At 41.9% G+C, this 24425-nt stretch overlaps 1 protein-coding gene across 7 annotated transcripts in view; it reads left to right on the top strand.

Moving 5' to 3' along the window:
- Positions 1-24425, top strand: part of Pkc53E (Protein C kinase 53E) — a 275095-nt gene that overhangs the window by 127807 nt on the left and 122863 nt on the right. For 4 of the 7 annotated variants that reach the window (XM_087346884.1, XM_087346883.1, XM_087346880.1 and 1 more), the window contains exon 4: positions 16249-16360. The exons of 1 other annotated variant lie outside the window; for it this stretch is intronic. In XM_087346884.1, coding sequence (XP_087203010.1) covers positions 16249-16360 — 112 coding nt within the window. Of the gene's footprint in view, positions 1-5425; positions 5538-16248; positions 16361-24425 lie in introns of all 7 variants that reach the window. 2 more of the 7 variants (XM_087346886.1, XM_087346881.1) reach the window with 1 other exon arrangement.

Raw genomic sequence — 24425 nt, 5'->3', positions numbered from 1 at the left:
GACGAAAAATTCGCTGCCCCCGTCGGGGATCGAACCCCAGTCGTCCAATCCGTGGCCAGTCACATCCTGCATTTATACAGTGCATTTGTCTGTAACACGATATTCATAAAAGGTGGCTTATGTTGTATGATTTGAGGTTTTCACAGTGGCGAGTATGAAGATTTCTGTCTTCTGGGTTGTTGCGCTGTGTAGTCTGGTCGATGTTAACCAACGTTTCAGAGGTCATACTGCCTCCGTCATCAGAGTATGAAGATTTCTGTCTTCTGGGTTGTTGCGTTGTGTAGTCTGGTAGATGTTTACCAACGTCCCAGAGGTCATACTGCCTCCGTCATCAGAGCATGAAGATTTCTGTCTTCTGGGTTGTTGCGCGGTGTAGTCTGGTCGATGTTTACCAAGGTTTCAGAGGTCATACTGCCTCCGTCATCAGAGTATGAAGATTTCTGTCTTCTGGGTTGTTGCGTTGTGTAGTCTGGTAGATGTTTACCAACGTCCCAGAGGTCATACTGCCTCCGTCATCAGAGCATGAAGATTTCTGTCTTCTGGGTTGTTGCGCGGTGTAGTCTGGTCGATGTTTACCAAGGTTTCGGAGGTCATACTGCCTCCGTCATCAGAATATGAAGATGGCTGTCTTATGGGTTGTTGCGCTGTGTAGTCTGGTAGATGTTTGCCGACGTTTCAGAGGTCATACTGCCTCCGTCATCAGAGTACGAAGATTTCTGTCTTCTGGGTTGTTGCGCTGTGTAGTCTGGTCGATGCTTACTAACGTTTCAGAGGTCATACCATCGATTCATCGCCCTGATGACGGAGGCAGTATGACCTCTGAAACGTTGGTTAACATCTACCAGACTACACAGCGCAACAACCCAGAAGACAGAAATCTTCATACTCTGATGACGGAGGCAGTATGACCTCTGAAACGTTGGTTAACATCTACCAGTCTACACAGCGCAAGAACCCAGAAGACAGAAATCTTCCTGGCTTGTGTTGTTCCTAGTGTTATGCCACGTTGGATGTATTTCTTCAGCAGTAACTTTGTCTTTAGAACTGCCTTCTTGTTTGATTAATATCGTGTCTTTCATATTTTCTTTTGTTTTCTGGCCCCTATTTCCGTCGTCAAGCGATCATCCTCTATGCCTTCCTTCTTTTCATTTGCCGATTCTATTTTGCTATCCTTTATTTCCTCTCCCTTTGGATCTCACTTATATTTTTTATCGGAAATGTAAGACAATAAAACACATTGAATGAGAATTTTCCGTGTGGTGTTGACGGCTTCATTTCCCTGATAATGTTGGTAGCAAGGACCTCTGAAACGTCGGTAAACGTGTACCGAACTAAACGTCGCTGCAACCCGGAAGACAGACATCTTTCTTTAGGGAGATTGTGTATGTTCTTGTGTTAAGGAGGACGTGCGTCTGCCTTCAGTTCTAGGTTTAATGCAAAATGTATTCAGGCTTTACTTAACTTATTTGAAATATTTAGGAGCGGTGGTAGCCAATCAACTTGCGTTCATGAGAGAAAAGATGCATTGGGTAGCTTTTGTCTCCGTGAAGTTCAGAATGGTTTATTTTCTGGTGTGCTGCATGAGAACGTGAAGATGGAAATTCATTTGCATAGGCTTCAAGCTTTGTCTCTGCCCTTAAGACAAGAACTCAGATTGACGATGATTGAGAATGGGGTGCTCACAAGAATATCTGGACCAGAGAGAGATGAAGTGACAGATGACTGGGGAAAACTGCTTGACGGGTACCAACCAACCAAAAAGCAAACTAAGGACGGAGTCCTGTGGAAACGCGAGACATCATCGCTCGCTAGGGTACACCATTCCTGCGTACGAAACGCATTGCTGGAAAGTGTAAACAGAGCCTTATGACTAAAACGGGAATTTGCTTACGCTAACTGGGGTTTTGTCGCGAAGGAAGCCTCGATTATTCAAACTAGGGTCTGTTGCTGCTGATGAGAGGTTATCTCGTCAGGCAACATGTCCTTTGTGGAAAAGGATTTTGGTTGGTTGGTTCTCCGGGGTTTGAACCCGGAAGGCTTGACTAGTAGCTACGCAATTTGTAATTTATACCAGGGAAGGACAACCAGCAGATACTCACATGGTTTTGGAATTAGCCAACATTCCGGAAAAATTCTCCCACTGTTCATCTGAGCGAGTTTTTTTAAACTTGAAATTAGTGGATATTTTAATGTTGAAAGCACATGTATGTAGTCACTACTGGTACCGATCCTGGGTGTTTTTCTTCTGAAGTTTTTATACTCCCTGTGACCCATTAATTTTCATTATCAGACAGAAAAGTAATTTATAATTTCGCACGAAGGCAGTGTGTTGTTTAACATTCTGCAAAAGAATTTTGCTAATAAATTATAATATTTTTAGTGCTACCAATATCTCTTACATTTCATAAGTTTCAACGTCCACCATGTTGTTAGTTCATTTTGTAGAAAATTGAAATATTCGTGGTCTAGATGGTGTTCAGTGTCATAACGTACAAATCAATTTTCGTGAATATCTGTCATTTGGTTTAAGAAGATGAAGGTAGAGATCTTGTCGTAATCTATGGCGTACGTCTTTCTATGAGAAATTCGAGTAAACAAAATACAGTTAGATTCGATTATGACGAGATCCAAGGGACAGAGTAAAAGTGCTCGTTATATCCGTTATTGTGGCTGAATGTTTCATACCGATACAGGACAATTTCATTGGTTGGTTTGCCAGGTAATTTCTTTCCCTCGGTCTTCTGAGAATCCATAACATTATGGAAGAGTATATATTAAATCTTGTCCGTCTAATCACAATAATTATTATTAAATATTAAAATATTACAATAATTAACATTTTAACATTTAAAATATTTAATAATTAACATTTTAACATTTTAACATTTAAAATATTTAATATTTTAAATGTTAAAATGTTAATTATTGTAATATTTTAATATTTAATAAGAATTATTGTGATTAGACGGACAAGATTTAATATATACTTATTATATCACAATATGACGCAAGTTTACCATCTTATTATGGAAGAGATAGAAAAGAGGATTAAGAGACTGGGGAAAAAACAAAATGTCCAATATCACGTGCACCCGCAGCGTAGGACACGCTCTATTCAAACGAGGCCGTGGTGAACGGAATCATTCTGCCCTCCCCCGCCATGGATAACCATTGAGATCGCTATACATTTACCGTGATAACTGAGAACCCGCGTAGGCCCTCGACACCCCCGCCCTCAGGGTCTACGAGGATTTCCGCTACACCAGAGGAACCAGGACAGTGTTCTTCGTGAGGCGTACAGCTCTAATTGAGACTCTGAGAGCGGAAATCGAACCAAACGCTGTGAATGTCGACTGTGGATATCGTTAAAAGGGTTAGAAATTTCTATCGATGTCATAAACGAGCAAAGCAATAATAGGTCTTAGTCCCTCGTACGGCTGGTTATAATGGCTTGAAGATTTGCTCGTTATACCCGTGAAACTCTTAGATACGTGATCGCTTTCACCGTGAAATGTTGAGCATAAAATACATAATTTCTATCCAGATCTTCTCTGTTATAAACGAGTTCGACTATATTATTATTAATAATATATTTGTGTTTCTAAAATATGTCGTCACGTATTTTTCAAGGGCCTTCCGCCACGTGGGGAGATGTTTCAGAGTAGATTTTTGTGATGTCTTCCACGAGACATCCCCTCAAAGATCTTTATGATCCAACAAAAGATACTCGAGTTATAAACATGGTCACCGTACTTGTCTAAAAAAAATCAAAAAATATTCTTCGAATATCTCGTATTTAAATTTGTAATTTGTTGGTGATTAACTGCCATTTTACACTTGTACCGTGGCGTTGGTTCAGAGAGAGAGAGAGCGAATGATTGCGTGCGTGTGTTTGTGTGTGTGTGTATGTCAGCCTGTGAATCAACAGCGCCCCAATCTGGAGGAGTGGCTTCTGATCTGATAAATGCTAGTTTTCAGCTGTGATGATTGAACTGTGTGACCTGCACTGTAGTGTAATACCTGTTTAAAATTGAATCCTGCTCTCTAAAATACAGAGCGAATATCTCCAGTCAGCTCGTAATAAACTGACTTATTAAAGCGGGAAAAACAAACATTTTCTGGTAAACAGACGGTTTATTGCTCTCTCTTCCTGGTCATGTAATTTTGTGTCTTTGCTGGAATTTATCTGATGAAGATATTTTCTGTCACGAAAGAGGCAAAGCCCCGACCTTAAGCAAAATGTATGGAATTTTCTGGACAGCGCGGTCCTGAAGTGAACTTAAGTTTTATGATTATTCGTGTTTTTTTCCCGTCTAATCACAATTGTATATAAATAAATAAAATTTATACATAAGATATTAAAATATCATTTACATATTTGGTACATCTTTTTACTACATGTTTCGGTTACATCGAACCATCTTCAGGTGTAAAGTTAAAAGTTAAAAATTATAATCTTATAAACTAAAACTTAATTACTGTTGTTGTGTAACTTCTGATGATGTTTACTTCCAAATTCATTGGAGTGAGGGTACATTTTGAAGTGATAGTGGTTCAACATTGGCCTGTAACGCAAATAATTTTAAATATATTTTTTTTTAAATATTACTGAACTTGAAAGAACGAGTATAGAAGACAAAATGTAATAAGATAAAAATAAATAATGGAAGGTAAAAATGTAAAAAATGAACATACCGAGGAAGAGCGTTCTTTCAAGTTCAGTAATAATTAAAAATATTTAAATTATTTACGTTACAGGCTAATGTTGAACCACTATCACTTCAAAATATACCCTCACTCCAATGAATTTGGAAGTAAACATCATCAAAAGTTACACAACAACAGTAATTAAGTTTTAGTTTATAAGATTATAATTTTTAACTTTTAACTTTACACCTGAAGATGGTTCGATGTAACCGAAACATGTAGTAAAAAGATGTACCAAATATGTAAATGATATTTTAATATTTTATGTATAAATTTTATTTATTTATATACAATTGTGATTAGACGGGGAAAAAAACACGAATAATTAAATTTTAATTCACAATATGACGCAATTATATCAACTTAAGTTTTATGGTTGAGGCAGCCGTCGGAGGAAAACTTCACGACGTTTGTAAAACACTTTAATGGTTCACTGAGAAAATTAAACAGCACGAACGCAGGAAAAAGAAGTACAGAAGAGAAATCAAAGTTTTCTGTTCAGTAACAGCGGTTTTATGGAGCGTGAATGTCCTATTTCTGATTTTGATCATTTGTGTCTTTTCGAGCGGAAATCTTCCGGAACAGAAAATGTCGAGGTTCCTCAGGATTTGGTTATAAGCAGGTGTTAACGGTGTTTGATGTCTTGTTACATTTCAGCTCTACTTCTCTTTCCCCGACTAACATATGTATGAGTGGGGCGTGTGATTGTATCCCACAGGATTCCCGGACAAAACACCGGTTCAGAGTCCATACCTACAGTAGCCCTACATTTTGCGACCACTGCGGGTCTCTGCTGTACGGAGTCATCCACCAGGGCATGCAATGCGAAGGTAACCCAACCCTGAAACCAGCCCCCTTGTTGCCAGCCTCAGTAAATAACAAGGACCTCGAGTCTCTTAATTTTTGCGTTACTCGCACACATAAACGTAACCTTCTTGATTCCGTCCTCGTCCGGCCATTCCTAGACGTTCCTTCTGTTACACTTATTCATCATTGTGTCACCAGAGATAATTCATTCATTGAAGTGACCTGTGGTGGGTTCGAAACCTGTCCGGTCGCCATCACGCGTAGGCCTGCTTTCCGTCCATTTAAAATGGCCGGGGTGTGATTATGGTGCTCCATAAGCTGTAATGGCTTGGTGTTTTGGCACACTGGAAGCCGTCATTGATTTGTTTGAGAGTAAACCTCACGCGCGGTGTTTTAATTGATAATTCAGATTTAGTCTGTCAATTTTGTACAGTTGTAACGATGGCATATAACTACCCGTATAAAGAAACACGTGCCACGGTGGTCTAGCGGTTAGAACGCTGGCCTTGTAATCCTGGGGGATCTCGGGTTCGATTCCCGGTGGTGCCCGAATTTATAACTTGTGTTGGGCAAGGCCGTGGTCTAGGCAACACGGAGTTTTCCTCCGTGGCATCCCAACAATTACTCCATTCACACACAGAAGAAGGCAATGGCAAACCACTTCTGGATCATCTGCCAAGAACGTATATGAACAGGTCCCAGTCCGAGAAAAGGATGGAAGGATCCTGTTCATATGGACCTGTCGTCAGACAGAACACTAAATAAATAATAAATAAATAAATTATTCAGAAATAGCCACCGTGGTCTAGCGGTTAGAACGCTGGCCTTGTAATCCTGGGGTCTCGGGTTCGATTCCCGGCGGTGCCCGAATTTATAACTTGTGTTGGGCAAGGCCGTGGTCTAGGCAACACGGAGTTTTCCTCCGGGGGCTTCCCCGGTTTCTCCGTGGCATCCCATTCACACACAGAAGAAGGCAATGGCAAACCACTTCTGAATCATCTGCCAAGAACGTGTATGAACAGGTCCCAGTCCGAGAAAAGGATGGAAGGATCCTGTTCATATGGACCTGTCGTCAGACAGAACACTAAATAAATAATAAATAAATAAATTATTCAGAAATAGCCACCGTGGTCTAGCGGTTAGAACGCTGGCCTTGTAATCCTGGGGTCTCGGGTTCGATTCCCGGCGGTGCCCGAATTTATAACTTGTGTTGGGCAAGGCCGTGGTCTAGGCAACACGGAGTTTTCCTCCGGGGGCTTCCCCGGTTTCTCCGTGGCATCCCATTCACACACAGAAGAAGGCAATGGCAAACCACTTCTGAATCATCTGCCAAGAACGTGTATGAACAGGTCCCAGTCCGAGAAAAGGATGGAAGGATCCTGTTCATATGGACCTGTCGTCAGACAGAACACTAATAATAATAATAAAGAAACGTAATCAGACTAATTATAATATCCAGTAGATGCAAAATGCATTTTGACAGTCATTGATGTGAAATTTGGTAGACTTGCTTCGTATTCTGGAGGTACCGAGTTGGAATCTCGACTCTCAGACCGGATATTGTAAGGTTCTTCGGTGGTTTCCTTCACTTGGTTCGACCAAAACTTCGATGGTGCACTGAAATAAGCCACGACCGCCTCCTTCAGTATCCTTCGAGTTCATAATCTTCCTGCCATTCGGCGCTGTTTTATCCATGCAATTAAAAAAATTGTTAAATAACTCAATAAACAGTCAGTCCGCTGCCGTACTAAAATAGCGCATGCGCACGAGCTCAAGCGCCTTCCCAGCGAGTGATGCAAAGTCGTTTGTTTGTGGTAACGAACAAACCATTTTGTGCTGATTTCGAACCGTTTGCTGGCGGCATGTGTGTGTGTGTGGTTTGGCCCAAACCTTTCCTTGAAACTGGCTTGCTGTGAATGAAGTGTTTGTTTTCCTTCTTGTCTTTATTACATGTGACTATCTTCTCTCTATATCTCTCTCTCTCTCCATATTCCGTGCACATTTGTATTGCTTGCCTCTGTCTCAGCCGCAACAGTGGATGACTGCTGTGCTGCACCTGCGTGATGACGTCATTGGCTGACCATGGCGCCTGCAACCACCTGATTTTCTTGTCTTCTCTCTTCCTTACTATTTGGAATGCTGTATTGTCGTATAAGTGAATCCGGCGAGAGAAAACGAACTCTGGTATTGCTTATATGCTACTCGGATTCGTCTCTCTGTCCGGCTTCAGTTTCCAGAGGTTGCCACCAGAGGGTTTATCTCACTGGCAGATTTGCTGTAGAAATTCGCTCGATTTGCTAAATATGGCTTAATGTAGAGATGAAGTAGCCATTTATAAACTCTACGCGTAGATTTAAATTGGAACACTGCATCAGATAATCCAAAAGTAATGATTGTTTCAACCAAGAATTGTATTTATTTACGCATGTACGTTGCTTGTTTCTCGTTTAGAACAGTCAGGCGCGTCGACGTTTCGGATACTCTCCATACTCATAATTAGGAATTGGTGTGGTTATTAATACAAATTGTTAAGTGTGTGTCTGTGTGCATGCTTCATTTTTTTTTTTAAAAATAATACGAAATAGAATCAAACGCTTCGTGATCCTTTTTACTTGTGTGGTATCAGTAGCTTTCGTGCTTGGCCGCCGAGGCGCTGTAACTAACAAAACAGTTGATTGCTGTGAAAACCGCGAGGATAGAAGGTCGATTGAGGTACGTGTAGACACGTAGATAAAATTCCTCTGCTCGGGCGATATCCGAATTAAATGTATCTCATGATTTTCCTCAGTTCCACAGCCAAGTACCGGGATAGTGGACTTCATTACATTAGGCAACCAATGCTTTCGCATATTTATTTATTCTTATCTTGTCATTTGACAATTCTTTTGTGTTATTTAAGGATATATAAGTAAAGAAGAGATAGAACACTTCATTAAGTTGCATTCCATTTAATTAATTATTCTTGTCCGTCTAATCCCAATTTAAAATTTAAAATTAAGATAATTAAGATAATTAAAATATCATGTGATGTTCCTTATCGAAACATTCGATTTACATTTAGAACATCTAAATGTAAATCGAATGTTTCGATAAGGAACATCACATGATATTTTAATTATCTTAATTATTTTAATTTTAAATTGTGATTTAGAACATCTAAATGTAAATCGAATGTTTCGATAAGGAACATCACATGATATTTTAATTATCTTAATTATCTTAATTTTAAATTTTAAATTGTGATTAGACGGACAAGAATAATTAATTAAATATATATCTTCATAATATGACGCAACTATACCATCTTACATTCCATTTATTATTTTGTCGAAGGTTTTGTCTCGACGGAGACCTTAACAAACAAACGAACTAACGAAGATTAAAGAAATGAATCAGAGTGTGTATTATCGTAGTCTAATGTTGTTGTGTCCGAACGGTCAGATTCCACAAACTATGCAACTAAAATCGTATCTATAACCGGAAGTAACTTGGCGCATGGCTGGAGACATATTCCCCGCATTTGTCGCTTTGCTGTATTTTTTAGTAATTTTATTTATTTAATCCAGATACGTAGCAACAAAATGAATCAGTATGTCTGCAAAAATTGTAAGAAAAAAAAACATACAGATGTTGATAACATCTCCGAGACGTGGGGATAGGTCCACGACAAGACGAAGGTGAAGACTGGTAGATGAGGGGGTGGCGTGGAGGACTGACGCCTTTGCAAACTTTAATTATGCCAGTTTCAGTCGTCTTATGTTGTTTTTATCTTTCCTTCAGTACACCGTGTTTCAAAAAGTAGCTTTACAACTTCGCAGGAGAATATAAATTTATTTAAAGGACGTGCGCAATATTTTTAAATGCACAAATTTAGCCAAACACATAAAGTTTCTTGGAACATGTTCGTGACAGTCCAAATGTTAATGTGTTTTGTGCCCTCAGTAAAGATAAAGTGTACGGCCTCTTCTTTTTCACGGAGAAGTACGCGAGTACCTCAACGACCATTTCCCTGGTTGGTGGATTGGTCGGACCGCACCAATAGCACGGCCACGTCGTTCCCCGGATCTAACACGTTCAGATTTCTTCTTGTGGGGATTTGTTAAAGATCGAGTGTACGTGCCACTTACCTGCAAATGTGGCCGAACTCCGAACTTGAATTACCGCCGCAGTTGCTGAAGTGACACCGGAGATGCTACACCGCGTGTGGCAAGAAATTGACTACATAACAAATGGAAGTCACATTGAACCATAAAAATGCGATGGACATAAAACTTGAAGTGTTTGACTACATTTCTGTGTTCTGAAATTATATGTTTCTCCTATCAGTTCACCAATATCTCGCCCTAAAGTTGTAAAGCTACTTTTGAAACACGCTGTATATGCTGTTTTTTGCCACAAATACTCATTTAAATAGTGTATTTAACTGTATGTTTCGAAATTTTCGATCTCACGCCAAAAATAATTCGAAAACTTATGAAGAATGTCCAGATCGTATCTTCTGGGTTGTTGCGCTGTGTAGTCTGGTCGATGTTTACCAACGTTTCAGAGGTCATACTGCCTCCGTCATCAGAGTATGAAGATTTCTGTCTTCTGGGTTGTTGCGCTGTGTAGTCTGGTAGATGTTTACCAACGTTTTAGAGGTCATACTGCCTCCGTCATCAGAGTATGAAGATTTCTGTCTTCTGAGTTGTTGCGCTGTGTAGTCTGGTAGATGTTTACCAACGTTTCAGAGGTCATACTGCCTCCGTCATCAGGGTATGAAGATTTCTGTCTTCTGGGTTGTTGCGCTGTGTAGTCTGGTAGATGTTTACCAACGTTTCGGAGGTCATACTGCCTCTGTCATCAGGGCGATGAGTATTAAGATTTATGTCATCTGGGTTGTTGCGCTGTGTAGTCTGGTAGATGTTAACCAACGTTTCAGAGGTCTTACTGCCTCCGTCATCAGAGTATGAAGATTTCTGTCTTCTGGGTTGTTGCGCTGTGTAGTTTGGTAGATGTTTACCAACGTTTCAGAGGTCATACTGCCTCCGTCATCAGAGTATGAAGATTTCTGTCTTCTGGGTTGTTGCGCTGTATAGTCTGGTAGATGTTTACCAACGTTTCAGAGGTCATACTGCCTCCGTCATCAGAGTATGAAGATTTCTGTCTTCTGGGTTGTTGCGCTGTATAGTCTGGTAGATGTTTACCAACGTTTCAGAGGTCATACTGCCTCCGTCATCAGGGTATGAAGATTTCTGTCTTCTGGGTTGTTGCGCTGTGTAGTCTGGTAGATGTTTACCAACGTTTCGGAGGTCATACTGCCTCCGTCATCAGGGCGATGAGTATTAAGATTTATGTCATCTGGGTTGTTGCGCTGTGTAGTCTGGTAGATGTTTACCAACGTTTCAGAGGTCATACTGCCTCCGTCATCAGAGTATGAAAATTTCCGTCTTCTGGGTTGTTGCGCTGTGTAGTCTGGTAGATGTTTACCAACGTTTCAGAGGTCATACTGCCTCCGTCATCAGAGTATGAAAATTTCCGTCTTCTGGTTTGTTGCGCTGTGTGGTCTGGTAGATGTTTACCAACGTTTCAGAGGTCATATTGCCTCCGTCATCAGGGCGATATATGAACAGGTCCCAGTCCGAGAAAAGGATGGAAGGATCCTGTTCATATGGACCTGTCGTCAGACAGAACACTAAATAAAAATATAAATAAAATCTGAAAGCATTTTCACCTCACATCAGTCTCCCATTACAGTCCGATTTATACATCGCTTAGTGGGCAGAGGTATTTTCCATGATTGTCTTTAAATGCAAATATTAAGCCCATTGGACAAATCTCGTGGGAATAATTAAAAGCTAACCGCAGATTGTACTGTTGTCTCTAAAGTGTTATTGGATGTTGTGTACAGTAGGTTAAGCTATTTCATGTGCTAACAACATTTTGTTCCCTGAACAGATTGGCTTAGGAAAGGTTTATCTACAGAAAATGAGTATTCAAGTTAAATGGCACTATATTAGAAACTGTTGACAAAAAATGCTTGTTGGAGGAAGATTTTATCGTCTAACAAAAGTTACTCCGTTCTGTATTTTCATAAAATCTTGTTAGCTTAATTACATTTTTATGGCATTCAAGGAACTGCAGCGAACTACTTTAGATCCTATCTTACAAACAGAAACAAGGTAGAATCATCTACAGCATCTCCAGTGACACGGAATTTCCCAGTGGCCAATAAAAGACCTTTACCTTTTATGACGTACTCAGATAACCTTCTTTCTACAGTAAAAACATTCTCAGAACATTAAGTATTTGCTGATTACACTAATGTCGTAATTTATAAAAAAAGTTTGTTGATTTCTTTACATTGGCAAATTCAGTTGTCTCATATCAGTAAATTGTTAACAGCGAAAGAGTGAAGATGGAAAAGTGATAAAATGTTTAGCAATTAATCGACTACAATGTGCTTTAAGTATTGGGGAACACTGAAAATATATAGCAGAGTCGAAAATAACAAACTTCCTAGGTCTACAAATTCGTAACTACCGAAATTGTAAGAATCATATGGATCAAATGATTCCGAAGTTAAGAGGATAGTTTATGCAGTTAGATCATTGCTGCATATTGTCAATGTGGACGCTCTGAAATCAGTCTGCTTTTCGCTCGATAAGGAAACATGGAATAATTTTTGAGGGAAATTTATCTGACGGTAACAGGATACTTACAATGGAAGAGAATATCTTTGAAATTATGGCTGGTGCGAAACCAAGAATCTCTTATAGAAGCCTATTTAAGAAACTAGAAATTGTACCTTTTCCTTCTGAATATATATTCTCATTAATGAACTTCATCGCAAATAACCAAGAAGTTGAAGATTTCCGTCTTCTGGGTTGTTGCGCTGTTAACGTTGGTTAACATCGACCAGACTACACAGCGCAACAACCCAGAAGACGGAAAGCTTCATACTCACCGCTGTGAGAACCTCAAGTCTTACAACCAAGAAGTTCATCGGTCAAATTGAACACACGGAATGCGAAACATCTTCATAGACCAGTTTGCCCACCTTTCATGTTATTATAAATGCGTTCACTACGTTAGAATCAAAGTCTTCACCTTCAAAACTGTTTTGGATGAAAAGGAGAATTTAAAGTGGAATTCAAAAGATACACAAACTTTTTATTCTGTTGATGAATTTCTACAGTTTAAAGAGAATTCGTAATCCTTTAAGGGTTATTGTGCTATTCAGCAGTGGATTTGGTGTAATATTTTTGTTTTAAATTCTACTTATCTGTATGTTTATGACGTATTTTTCATTCTGTAGTCTGTTTAACGTTTGGTTACATGGAATGTACGTATATATGTTTGTGTTCACACTAAAGTGATTGCTGCCATATTTGCTTTGAGGAGAGGAATCTATGATGTCATTGAATCAAAATATAAATCCGTTCATGAGTTTCAGAATCCACAGTGGGCATGTGACTTTCGATTCCTTGAACGACCATATTGGACACTTGAACGAGATTAATTACAAACGCCCTCTACATTTTCATGAGTTGCATTCAGACGTAATTTATCTTATGGGGACGCCAACTCGGAGCTATTACTGAAATTACTGATTTCGGTTTTCGGTCGTTCTGAGATATGTAACTGCAACAAGATTTAGATTGGGGAATTTTGTGACTTCCTCCTTCAAAGCAAGATTTATGCCACACCAATAAACCAGAAATTTCCGTATTTTAGAATGGCCGAAGCTAAATGAAATGTGCTCCACCTCAAAATGAACTGGAATCACAAAAAGAATCTTTTTAATGCCAATATTTGACATACGAGGTGCGATCGAAAGGTTTCCAGACTGCGAGTATAAAAAACCCGTACACTTATCTCAGGTATTAAATTCATCCATCACCCTCGAAGTAGTTCCCCTGGGAGTGAACACAACGATCCCAGCGCCGCTGCCAAGCCTGGAAGCATCCCTGGAAATCTTTCTTTGTCAGCCTGTCAAGCACCATCTGCGATTCTGCCTGAATCTCTTCTATCGTCTCAAATCTCCTTCCCTTTAGCTGAATTTTCATCTTTGGGAAGAGGAAGAAGACACACGGAGCTTAGAAAGGAAGTTGGGGTCGGTTCTTGCAAGATCTTTGAGCTCCTGACAAACGAGAAGTCAAGTCGATTCTGCTTCTGGTCCTCAGACAGGATGCGTCGCATGTGGAGTTCTTCCTTTAGAATCAGCTGACAGGTCCCATAGCCTATCCCAACAATGTCGCACAAGTCGTTGATGGTACGACGTCGATCTTCGTAACATTTTCGGGCGTTGTGCTCGAAGATGGTCGTCCAGAACGCTCGTCATCATCGACAGAGGTTCGGCCGGCGATTTTTAAAACGTGAATGCCACACAAAAGTTTGTGCACGACCCATTGCGGACTCCCCAAATGCTTGCTTTAGCATTTCATAGGTTTCCGTAGCCGTTTTGGCGAGTATTTGGCAAAATTTGATGCACACGCCATTCTGAAATCGCAGGAGGGTCGGTGTAATGCACTACCAAAACGCCCGTCACTAAGAAACAAATGCTAATTCGATGATGCCGGCTGGCACACTGATTCACTATGAATGTAGGCCGCACCACCTAGCGGCAGAAGCTCGTACTACATCCGGTTCGCCCTCTATTGACACAGTCTTGAAACTTTCCGATCGCACCTCGTAACTGTCGCTTTCAGCATCTATTCATCTTGATGATTAACGTCAAATCAACAGTAGGTAGCGTTTTACTGATGACCACTTGAGAAATGCGTTCGAGTAGCAACACCAGAAATTAAACCGGGTATTGTCGGACAAAGCAGGCGAAAGGAGCTTCAGATATTTCGTCAGTGACAGACTTCGTTAAAGATATTTGTTGAGTAATGCATGAACCTGTGTACTCCAGTAAGACGGTAACAGTTTATTAAAATTCCACGAAGTTCCAATAAATTGGCCTCGTTTATATCGGTCGATGTTGCCCGAGGTCTTGAGAGCTCCTGATGAATTGTGTTCGTAGGAACTCGTACGCTAACGACATGGCGGTGTTTCGAAATTGAATTTAGACTGAATATGTGGATAAGTACAAAGTTCGTCAGAAAATGTTATAGTAATAATTGTAAAATATACTTCGTCGATTTGCTCACAAACACTGTGCGTTGTTTCGCATTCTTGTGTTGGCTTCGGTCTAAAAGTTTACATTATTTGTTCATGGTCTAAAGTTTAAGAAGGTTGCTGTGTTCGCGCGGTGTCGTCTGGTAGAAGCTTACCGACGTTTCAGAGGTCCTTGCTACCTCTATCATCAGGGCGATGACGGAGGCAGTATGACCTCTGAAACGTTGGTTAACATCTACCAGACTACACGGCGCGACAACCCAGAAGACAGAAATCTTCAGACTCACCGCTGTGAAAACCTCAAATCCGACTGGTCTGAAGAGCTTTCGATGTCTGCGGTCGTAACGCTGGCTTTATTGGTCTCGCCTGCTACTTGTTGATTCTTAGAAGCATTCCACACAGAACAGTTTCGTGTGCAATGACATTTCGTTATTTGCTGTTCGTACCTATATAGTATGAGCCGGGATAGCTCAGTCAGTATAGTGACTAGCTACGGGCTGGGCGACCGTGGTTCGATCCCCGACGGGGGCAGAGGATTTTTCCTCTAGCCTCTGCGTCCAGACCGGCTCTGGGGCCCACCCAGCCTCCTCTACAATGGGTACCGGGGTCCTTTCCCGGGGGTAAAGCCGGCCGGGGCGTGATGCTGACCACTCACCCCCATCTAGTGCCGAGGTCAAGGAAGAGAGGAGCTATACCTCCTCTCACCCCAAGCGCCTAAATGGCGTATAGCGGGACAAACTTTACTTTTTACTTTTTACCTTATTTTCTATGTTTTAAGCAACGCAGAAAACATTTCGGATAAGTAATTTGATGTTCGGTCCTTGTGCATGTATTTCCCTTCTGAGCAACGTCGTCATTTTTTTGGGTGAGTGGCCGATTAGCTGTGCTCCTGATTTTTCTCTGGCTAGTTATTGGCCTGTGAAGACTGGGCTCCATTAAGTAGGCCACCATTTTTGTGTGGTAGAGATAAAGTTTCCGAAACATCGAAATTTTTATGTCTTGTCGACGCGTCTAATATCCCGATAAGATTTCTTGGCATTTAGGTTCCGTGCAAACTTAAGGTTCTGTTTGCGAGAGCTTTCGTAGTTATATGTTTGTTTCCACACTTACAGGAGGTCGCGTGCTCTGTAAGGCTGTCATTTAGTTGTAATGAGTATAATGGTTCAAATTTTTCGAACAAATAAACTTCTGTGACAAAAATTAGGTACCTCTGTTTTTTTTTTTTTTGTGGCGGAGTTAATTAAATGATCCTTCGTCTACCCTATTCAGAAATTCGTGCGAGGAAACTGTAATTTTATCTTAAACTCTGTACGAAAATTGTAATTAAATTGCTGGCTTCCCAACAGTTATAAAGGTGAAATATGAGTATCAGGCGGTTTGCACCTTCAGGATTGTTAGTTTCGGAATAAGTTTTTGTCGATAGTCTTTTCAGTCATCGACATATTATTCTTGCCAGAATGAGGTGGGCCCTAACACTGACCTTTCTGGTGGTGACTTTTATATCTCGCCTTTTCTTCTACATTTTCCTGACAGTGTGAACCCTCGCGAGGGGAGCGATGTGTTCTCCCTGGTCCTTTGCTTGCTGACAGTGTAAATGTTCGGTGTTCTTTCTCGTGTTCTAATTCCTGCCAGGCCGCGGCTGCGATGCACAAGTGGGAGACTTTCACGTATTTGACCCCAACTTTCTGCGACCACTGCGGTTCCATGCTGCACGGCATCACTCATCAGGGTCTCAAGTGCACAGGTCAGAGCCAAGTCTCAGTTCCCCCCCCCCCCCCCCCCCAAAACCCACCCAGTGTCTTCTTTCTTATGGCGAGTCTGGTTACCGTGAAGCGGAACTTCATCGCCGCCCCACGTCCGACGATGTGATCCGTTCTGTGTGGCTGGGTCTCACGATAAAAAGAAGAAACTTCCTGTGATTCCACCCGCTTGCATTCTTGCCCTTAAATTCTGCATCCAAAAACAAGCTCGATTTACGATTTACGATGTTTCGCCAATTAAATTAAGACATCATATTGATCCGACTTTAATTTAATCTACCTAAGTGTTGAGAGTACTTAACTCAACTGTTATTATGCATAGACCTTCTTAATTTTATGTAGCGGATCAATTATCTTGAAGCAGATAGTGCCTACGTCGCGGTTCAATCCTTAGAAATCTTGTTTCTTATGCGGGAGGTGCCGGTAGGAATCAGTTCTCGGTCCGAACATCCGTGATGTTTCTATAGTTCACTCAGTTTCTTTAGGCAGATACCGGGACACTGCCTTGAACTTTTCCATGTACAGTTAAATTCAGTATTCAAAAATTATGTTACCGCTGTATAGTTGAAAGTGCCATCAAGAAATATAATAATTTAGCAATTAATTTTGATTGAAAATGTTGAGGGAAGCTGTTAATTTAACGCACGTCCATGTAAGTTTGAGGAATCTCATCCATTAAAGATATTGAAGATTTCTGTCTTCTGGGTTGTTGCGCTGTGTAGTATGGTCGATGTCAACCAACGTTTCAGAGGTCATACTGCCTCCGTCATCAGGGCGATGAATCGATGGTATGACCTCTGAAACGTTGGTAAACATCTACGAGGTGCGATCGGAAAGTTTCAAGACTGTGTCAATAGAGGGCGAACTGGATGTAGTACGAGCTTCTGCCGTTAGGGGGTGCGGCCTACATTCATAGTGAATCAGTGTGCCAGCCGGCATCATCGAATTAGCATTTGTTTCTTAGTTACGGGCGTTTTGGTAGTGCATTACACCGACCCTCCTGCGATTTCGGAATGGCGTGTGCATCAAATTTTGCCAAAGACTCGCCAAAACGGCTACGGAAACCTATGAAATGCTAAAGTAAGCATTTGGGGAGTCCGCAATGGGTCGTGCACAAACTTTTGTGTGGCATTCACGTTTTAAAAATGGCCGAACCTTTGTCGATGATTACGAGCGTTCTGGACGACCATCTTCGAGCACAACGCCCGAAAATGTTACGAAGATTCGGCAGGCCATTCACGAAGATCGACGTCGTACCATCAACGACTTGTGCGACATTGTTGGGATAGGCTATGGGACCTGTCAGCTGATTCTAAAGGAAGAACTCCACATGCGACGCATCATGACAACGCGCCAGCGCACACCGCCCTCAAAGTTTGGCAGTTTTTGGCCTCAAACACCATGGCCGTCATCCCGCACCCTCCTTATTCGCCGTGTGACTTCTTCCTCTTCCCAAAGATGAAAATTCAGCTAAAGGGAAGGAGATTTGAGACGATAGAAGAGATTCAGGCAGAATCGCAGATGGTGCTTGACAGGCTGACAAAGAAAGATTTCCAGGGATGCTTCCAGGCTTGGCAGCGGCGCTGGGATCGTTGTGTTCACTCCCAGGGGAACTACTTCGAGGGTGATGGATGAATTTAATACCTGAGATAAGTGTACGGGTTTTTATAGACGCAGTCTTGAAACGTTCCGATCGCACCTCGTACAACAACAATTTTCCACTGTCATAAGTTTAGTAAAAAAAAACATTTAACGACCATCAAATGCATCATCATGATATGAATATAGTAGTAAGAAGTGAATTTTATGATTAACAGTTATTATTTTCTTGAAATAAGAATATTAAAATATAAAATAATTACCATTGTAACTGATATCATTTTCTTATCGTCGTCTTAATTATTACATGTCATTATTTAATACTCACCTTAAACAGTATTCTTGTGATTTTGAAATCTCTTTATTTTGAGGGAGTTACAATGTTCTCGACGTGGATTCGCTCTTAATAACTATAGCGTTGGAACACTGACGGTCGCTTACAGCAGTTGCCATAAATTACCCGTCGGCTCATGCAACAACACATTTTGAATTCGGATTTCCCAGCTTATTCTTTAGTAACGCACATGAAAGGTGCCGTGTTTCGTTACGGCAGAGGTCGCATGACTTATTTAATTATCGTCACTGTCACTGCTGCCAACTTCACCACTCTTTTTGATAGGGCTCCATTCATCCGCCGTACTGCAATCACATAAATTTATTATAAGGGGTCTATATTGTCCTGTATTTCATCTGCTTCAGTTTCCTTCGCGTGTTTGAGACTTTGTTTCCCCACTTAACGCGATCACCGGGGTTCGATCTCCGACTAGGGCAGAGGATATTTTATCTAACCTCTGCGTCCAGACTGGCTCTGGGGCCCACCCATCCTCCTATTCAATGGGTACCGGGGTCCTTTTCCGGGGGTTAAGCACGGCCGGGGCGTGACGCTGACCACTCACCCCCCCCCATCTAGTAGCGAGGTTAAGAATGAATATGGGCTATGCTCGTCTCCCCCCAAGCGTCTACATGGCGTGTAAGGGGGAAGATTTACTTTTTTTTCAACACGATCATTGCCTTCGTGTGTTATGTTAAACAGATATAATGATTAATTTGTGCCCAGAGAAGCTTAGTTGTTCTCAGTTCAAGGTTAAATGTGTTGAAGGGTGTTGTCTGTCTTGTCGTAATGTTAGATGGCTCGACATCGACGTGCACCAGCGCAAACCATGGTCCACGACGAGTAGATGATTTCAAACGGGTGTTTGTGTTCTAATCGTATGTTCTTCCATTCGTTAAGCACTCACCCAGGATTCACCAGTATGATAGATATTATTTTTCTCATTTCGGAATTTATTTATTTGATCGAGATACGTGTGGTCTCCTCTCGTCTTATGCTCTTTCGTTAGAACGTATGAAGCGGTCCTTTTGAAATTACGAAGACCAGAATCATTTATTTGCAGATGTCACGAGGGAACTCAGAGCAGGTGGTTGGTTCTTGAAGCAAAACTCACGTACTTTTCTTCATATTGCCTTGCGTTTTCTTGTTCGGGGTCGTAAGAGGATCCCGTGCAGTTCTACTTCGACGTTACAAACCGTAGCCTCACGTACGTCAACACCTGTTGCTCCTGAGTCACAAGCCAGCTTATCAGGATGTTTGGCCTTTGTGTAGTTAAGTGCATTGATCACGATTAGCCCTTCAAGTGACTGCCCATTCCTGCGCTTAACGGTTGGAGGGTCTTCTATTTCATACACACACACTCACTCGCGCGGTGAATTTCGATGCCGAGAGAGGAGGACACCCACGCAGAAGCTGACGCAGGAAGCAGGAACACATTTTCCAAGCGTCGTTTTGAGGTGGCAGAGTGGAGCCTGGCGAAGCAAATTAAATGAAAATATTGTTGTTTAGGAATATCTATCGCCTCTGAAACGTTGGTAAACATCTACCAGACTACACAGCGCAACAACCCAGAAGACAGAAATCTTCATACTCTGATGACGGAGGCAGTATGACCTCTGAAACGTTGGTTAACATCGACAGGACTACACAGCGCAACAACCCAGAAGACAAAAATCTTCATACTCTGATGACGGAGGGAGTATGACCTCTGAAACGTTGGTAAACATCTACCAGACTACACGGCGCAACAACCCAGAAGACAGAAATCTTCATACTCTGACGACGGAGGCAGTATGACCTCTGAAACGTTGGTAAACATCGACCAGACTAGACGGCGCAACAACCCAGAAGACAGAAATCTTCATACTCTGACGACGGAGGCAGTATGACCTCTGAAACGTTGGTAAGCATGGACCAGACTACACGGCGCAACAACCCAGAAGACAGAAATCTTCATACTCTGATGACGGAGGCAGTATGACCTCTGAAACGTTGGTAAACATCGACCAGACTACACAGCGCAACAACCCAGAAGACAGAAATCTTCATACTGATTCATCGCCCTGATGACGGAGGCAGTATGACCTCTGAAACGTTGGTAAACATCTACCAGACTACACAGCGCAACAACCCAGAAGACAGAAATCTTCATACTCTGATGACGAAGGCAGTATGCCTTCTGAAACGTTGGTAAACATCGACCAGACTACACAGCGCAACAACCCAGAAGACAGAAATCTTCATACTCTGATGACGGAGGCAGTATGACCTCTGAAACGTTGGTAAACATCGACCAGACTACACGGCGCAGCAACCCAGAAGACGGAAATCTTCATACTCTGATGATGGAGGCAGTAAGACCTCTGAAACGTTGGTTAACATCGACCAGTCTACACAGCGCAACCACCCAGAAGACAGAAATCTTCATACTCTGATGACAGAGGCAGTATGACCTCTGAAACGTTGGTTAACATCTACCAGACTACACAGCGCAACAACCCAGAAGACAGAAACCTTCATACTCTGATGATGGAGGCAGTATGACCTCTGAAACGTTGGTCAACATCGACCAGTCTACACAGCGCAACCACCCAGAAGACAGAAATCTTCATACTCTGATGACAGAGGCAGTATGACCTCTGAAACGTTGGTAAACATCGACCAGACTACACGGCCCAACAGCCCAGAATACAGAAATCTTCATACTCTGATGACGGAGGCAGTATGACCTCTGAAACGTTGGTAAACATCGACCAGACTACACAGCGCAACAACCCAGAAGACAGAAATCTTCATACTCTGATGACGGAGGCAGTATGACCTCTGAAACGTTGGTAAACATCGACCAGACTACACGGCCCAACAGCCCAGAAGACAGAAATCTTCATACTCTGATGACGGAGGCAGTATGACCTCTGAAACGTTGGTAAACATCGACCAGACTACGCAGCGCAACAACCCAGAAGACAGAAATCTTCATACTCTGATGATGGAGGCAGTAATACCTCCGAAACGTTGTTTAACATCTACCAGACTACACAGCGCAACAACCCAGAAGACAGAAATCTTCATACTCATCGCCCTGATGACGGAGGGAGTATGACCTCTGAAACGTTGGTAAACATCGACCAGACTACACGGCCCAACAGCCCAGAAGACAGAAATCTTCATACTCTGATGACGGAGGCAGTATGACCTCTGAAACGTTGGTAAACATCGACCAGACTACGCAGCGCAACAACCCAGAAGACAGAAATCTTCATACTCTGATGATGGAGGCAGTAATACCTCCGAAACGTTGTTTAACATCTACCAGACTACACAGAGCAACAACCCAGAAGACAGAAATCTTCATACTCTGATGACGGAGGCAGTATGATCTCTGAAACGTTGGTAAACATCTACCAGACTACACAGCGCAACAACCCAGAAGACAAAAATCTTCATACTCTGATGACGGAGGCAGTATGACCTCTGAAACGTTGGTTAACATCGACCAGACTACGCAGCGCAACAACCCAGAAGACAGAAATCTTCATACTCTGATGATGGAGGCAGTAATACCTCCGAAACGTTGTTTAACATCTACCAGACTACACAGAGCAACAACCCAGAAGACAGAAATCTTCATACTCTGATGACGGAGGCAGTATGATCTCTGAAACGTTGGTAAACATCTACCAGACTACACAGCGCAACAACCCAGAAGACAGAAATCTTCATACTCTGATGACGGAGGCAGTATGACCTCTGAAACGTTGGTTAACATCGACCAGACTACACAGCGCAACAGCCCGGAAGACGGAAATCTTCGGACTAAATTATGTTTGAGCCTTTATGATATAACAAGTCCCCCGCTGGGTTCAGACAACGCTGACACTTTTTTCTGCGCGAAAGTTTGTAAAAGTGGACTGAGGTTTGTGACAACGCCTCCAGAAACGTCTTACTTAGCCAATGACAAGTTGTGTCACATGGACACTTCCTAGGATTTCTTTTCTAGCTGCCCGGTGAGTTTTGAAGAATTTGCCGCAAAGTATGAAACTTTTCAGATACACTCCAGTTTGTCGGCACCCGGCGTCAAAGTCTTGAGCTCCTGTGAGCTCTGTTGTTCAATTCGTTCTTCACAGCTTCTAAATTTCCATTTGTGACCGCTCGTCTTCCTTCAAAACTTTCACGAAATTTTCATCACTGATGAAGAATCAATAAGTGGCCAGTTGGACTGCTAGTCAACTCTCAACTTATTCATTATTTGGCTGCGTGAAGGTCTTCGTTAACACCAGCTTCATCAATTGTCAGGTAGCAACATCTTTATTAATTTATTTTCACCTGTGCTACATGCCTGGTAAGCATATTAGATTGCATTTCACCTACCGACAGCTTCAGCTACACCAATAAACCTTATTAGCCGGCGTATTAATTACATTAACTCTGAGAACTTGGAAACTTTCGATAACTTCATTTGTACTGTCTTATAACGACCAATATAAATATGATGTCGTCGTGATGCACCAGTAGGCTTCGTAAAACACTGGGAATACGTAAAATCGCCCAACAATCATAATCACAGGCTTTTGGTAAACATCACAATCAGCTAGGCGCAATGATCGGTATCTTCAGATATCACCATCAATCATCATTTAAGAATCACCATGAGATAATCAGTGGAATAAATTCGTACTGATAATCGTAATCTTCATAGTTGCACATGGATTACTGTCATTATCAAACCATTTAATAATGATAAAGTAATTTCAAAGGTGTTATTCTTCACCGAACACTGCTTTGTATTATATTATTTTACGAGGTGCGATCGGAAAGTTTCAAGACTGTGTCAATAGGGGGCGAACCGGATGTAGTACGAGCTTCTGCCGCTAGGGGGTACGACCTACATTCATAGTGAATCAGTGTGCCAGCCGGCATCATCGAATTAGCATTTGTTTCTTAGTTACGGGCGTTTTGGTAGTGCATTACACCGACCCTCCTGCGATTTCGGAATGGCGTGTGCATCAAATTTTGCCAAAGACTCGCCAAAACGGCTACGGAAACCTATGAAATGCTAAAGCAAGCATTTGGGGAGTCCGCAATGGGTCGTGCACAAACTTTTGTGTGGCATTGACGTTTTAAAAATGGCCGAACCTCTGTCGATGATGACGAGAGTTCTGGACGACCATCTTCGAGCACAACGCCCGAAAATGTTACGAAGATTCGGCAGGCCATTCACGAAGATCGACGTCGTACCATCAACGACTTGTGCGACATTGTTGGGATAGGCTATGGGACCTGTCAGCTGATTCTAAAGGAAGAACTCCACATGCGACGCATCCTGTCTGAGGACCAGAAGCAGAATCGACTTCTCGTTTGTCAGGAGCTCAAAGATCTTGCAAGAACCGACCCCAACTTCCTTTCTAAGCTCCGTGTGACTTCTTCCTCTTCCCAAAGATGAAAATTCAGCTAAAGGGAAGGAGATTTGAGACGATAGAAGAGATTCAGGCAGAATCGCAGATGGTGCTTGACAGGCTGACAAAGAAAGATTTCCAGGGATGCTTCCAGGCTTGGCAGCGGCGCTGGGATCGTTGCGTTCACTCCCAGGGGAACTACTTCGAGGGTGATGGATGAATTTAATACCTGAGATAAGTGTACGGGTTTTTATACGCGCAGTCTGGAAACCTTTCGATCGCACCTCGTACGTATAATGGAATATCAGTTAATAAAACAGCATTACATTTTATATTTTTTATCGTTTTAATTTGTTGAGGTTATACATTCACAGACTAATGCCTACGTCGGCTGTACAATTAATTTCTTTCAACAAAACGTTTCTTTTGGCGTTGCTATGGAAACAATACAGTTCATTACATTATGCTGGGTGGCAAAGCCGCTGATAATTCCTGTGATAAGTGATAGATAGCGGTAAGGTCAGTGACGTCATTAGTCGTTCCATGCTAATATTTCATGTGACCACTGGTAGGTGGCAGCACGGCTAATTCGTATGATCATTGATTCATATCACTGGTTTTGACGTCATCAGTCGTAGCCCATAATCATGGGTAATGTGTCATGGCGGAGGATGAGAATGAAAATCCTACCTCACGATTTTGAGCATCCGCCACGTTGGTGTT

The sequence above is a fragment of the Zootermopsis nevadensis genome, unplaced genomic scaffold, assembly GCF_977971745.1.
Source record: "Zootermopsis nevadensis isolate Lab colony 2312 unplaced genomic scaffold, Znev_1.0 Znev_ptg000011l, whole genome shotgun sequence".
Lineage (NCBI taxonomy): Eukaryota > Metazoa > Arthropoda > Insecta > Blattodea > Termopsidae > Zootermopsis > Zootermopsis nevadensis.
This window is presented reverse-complemented; position numbering and strand designations above follow the sequence as displayed.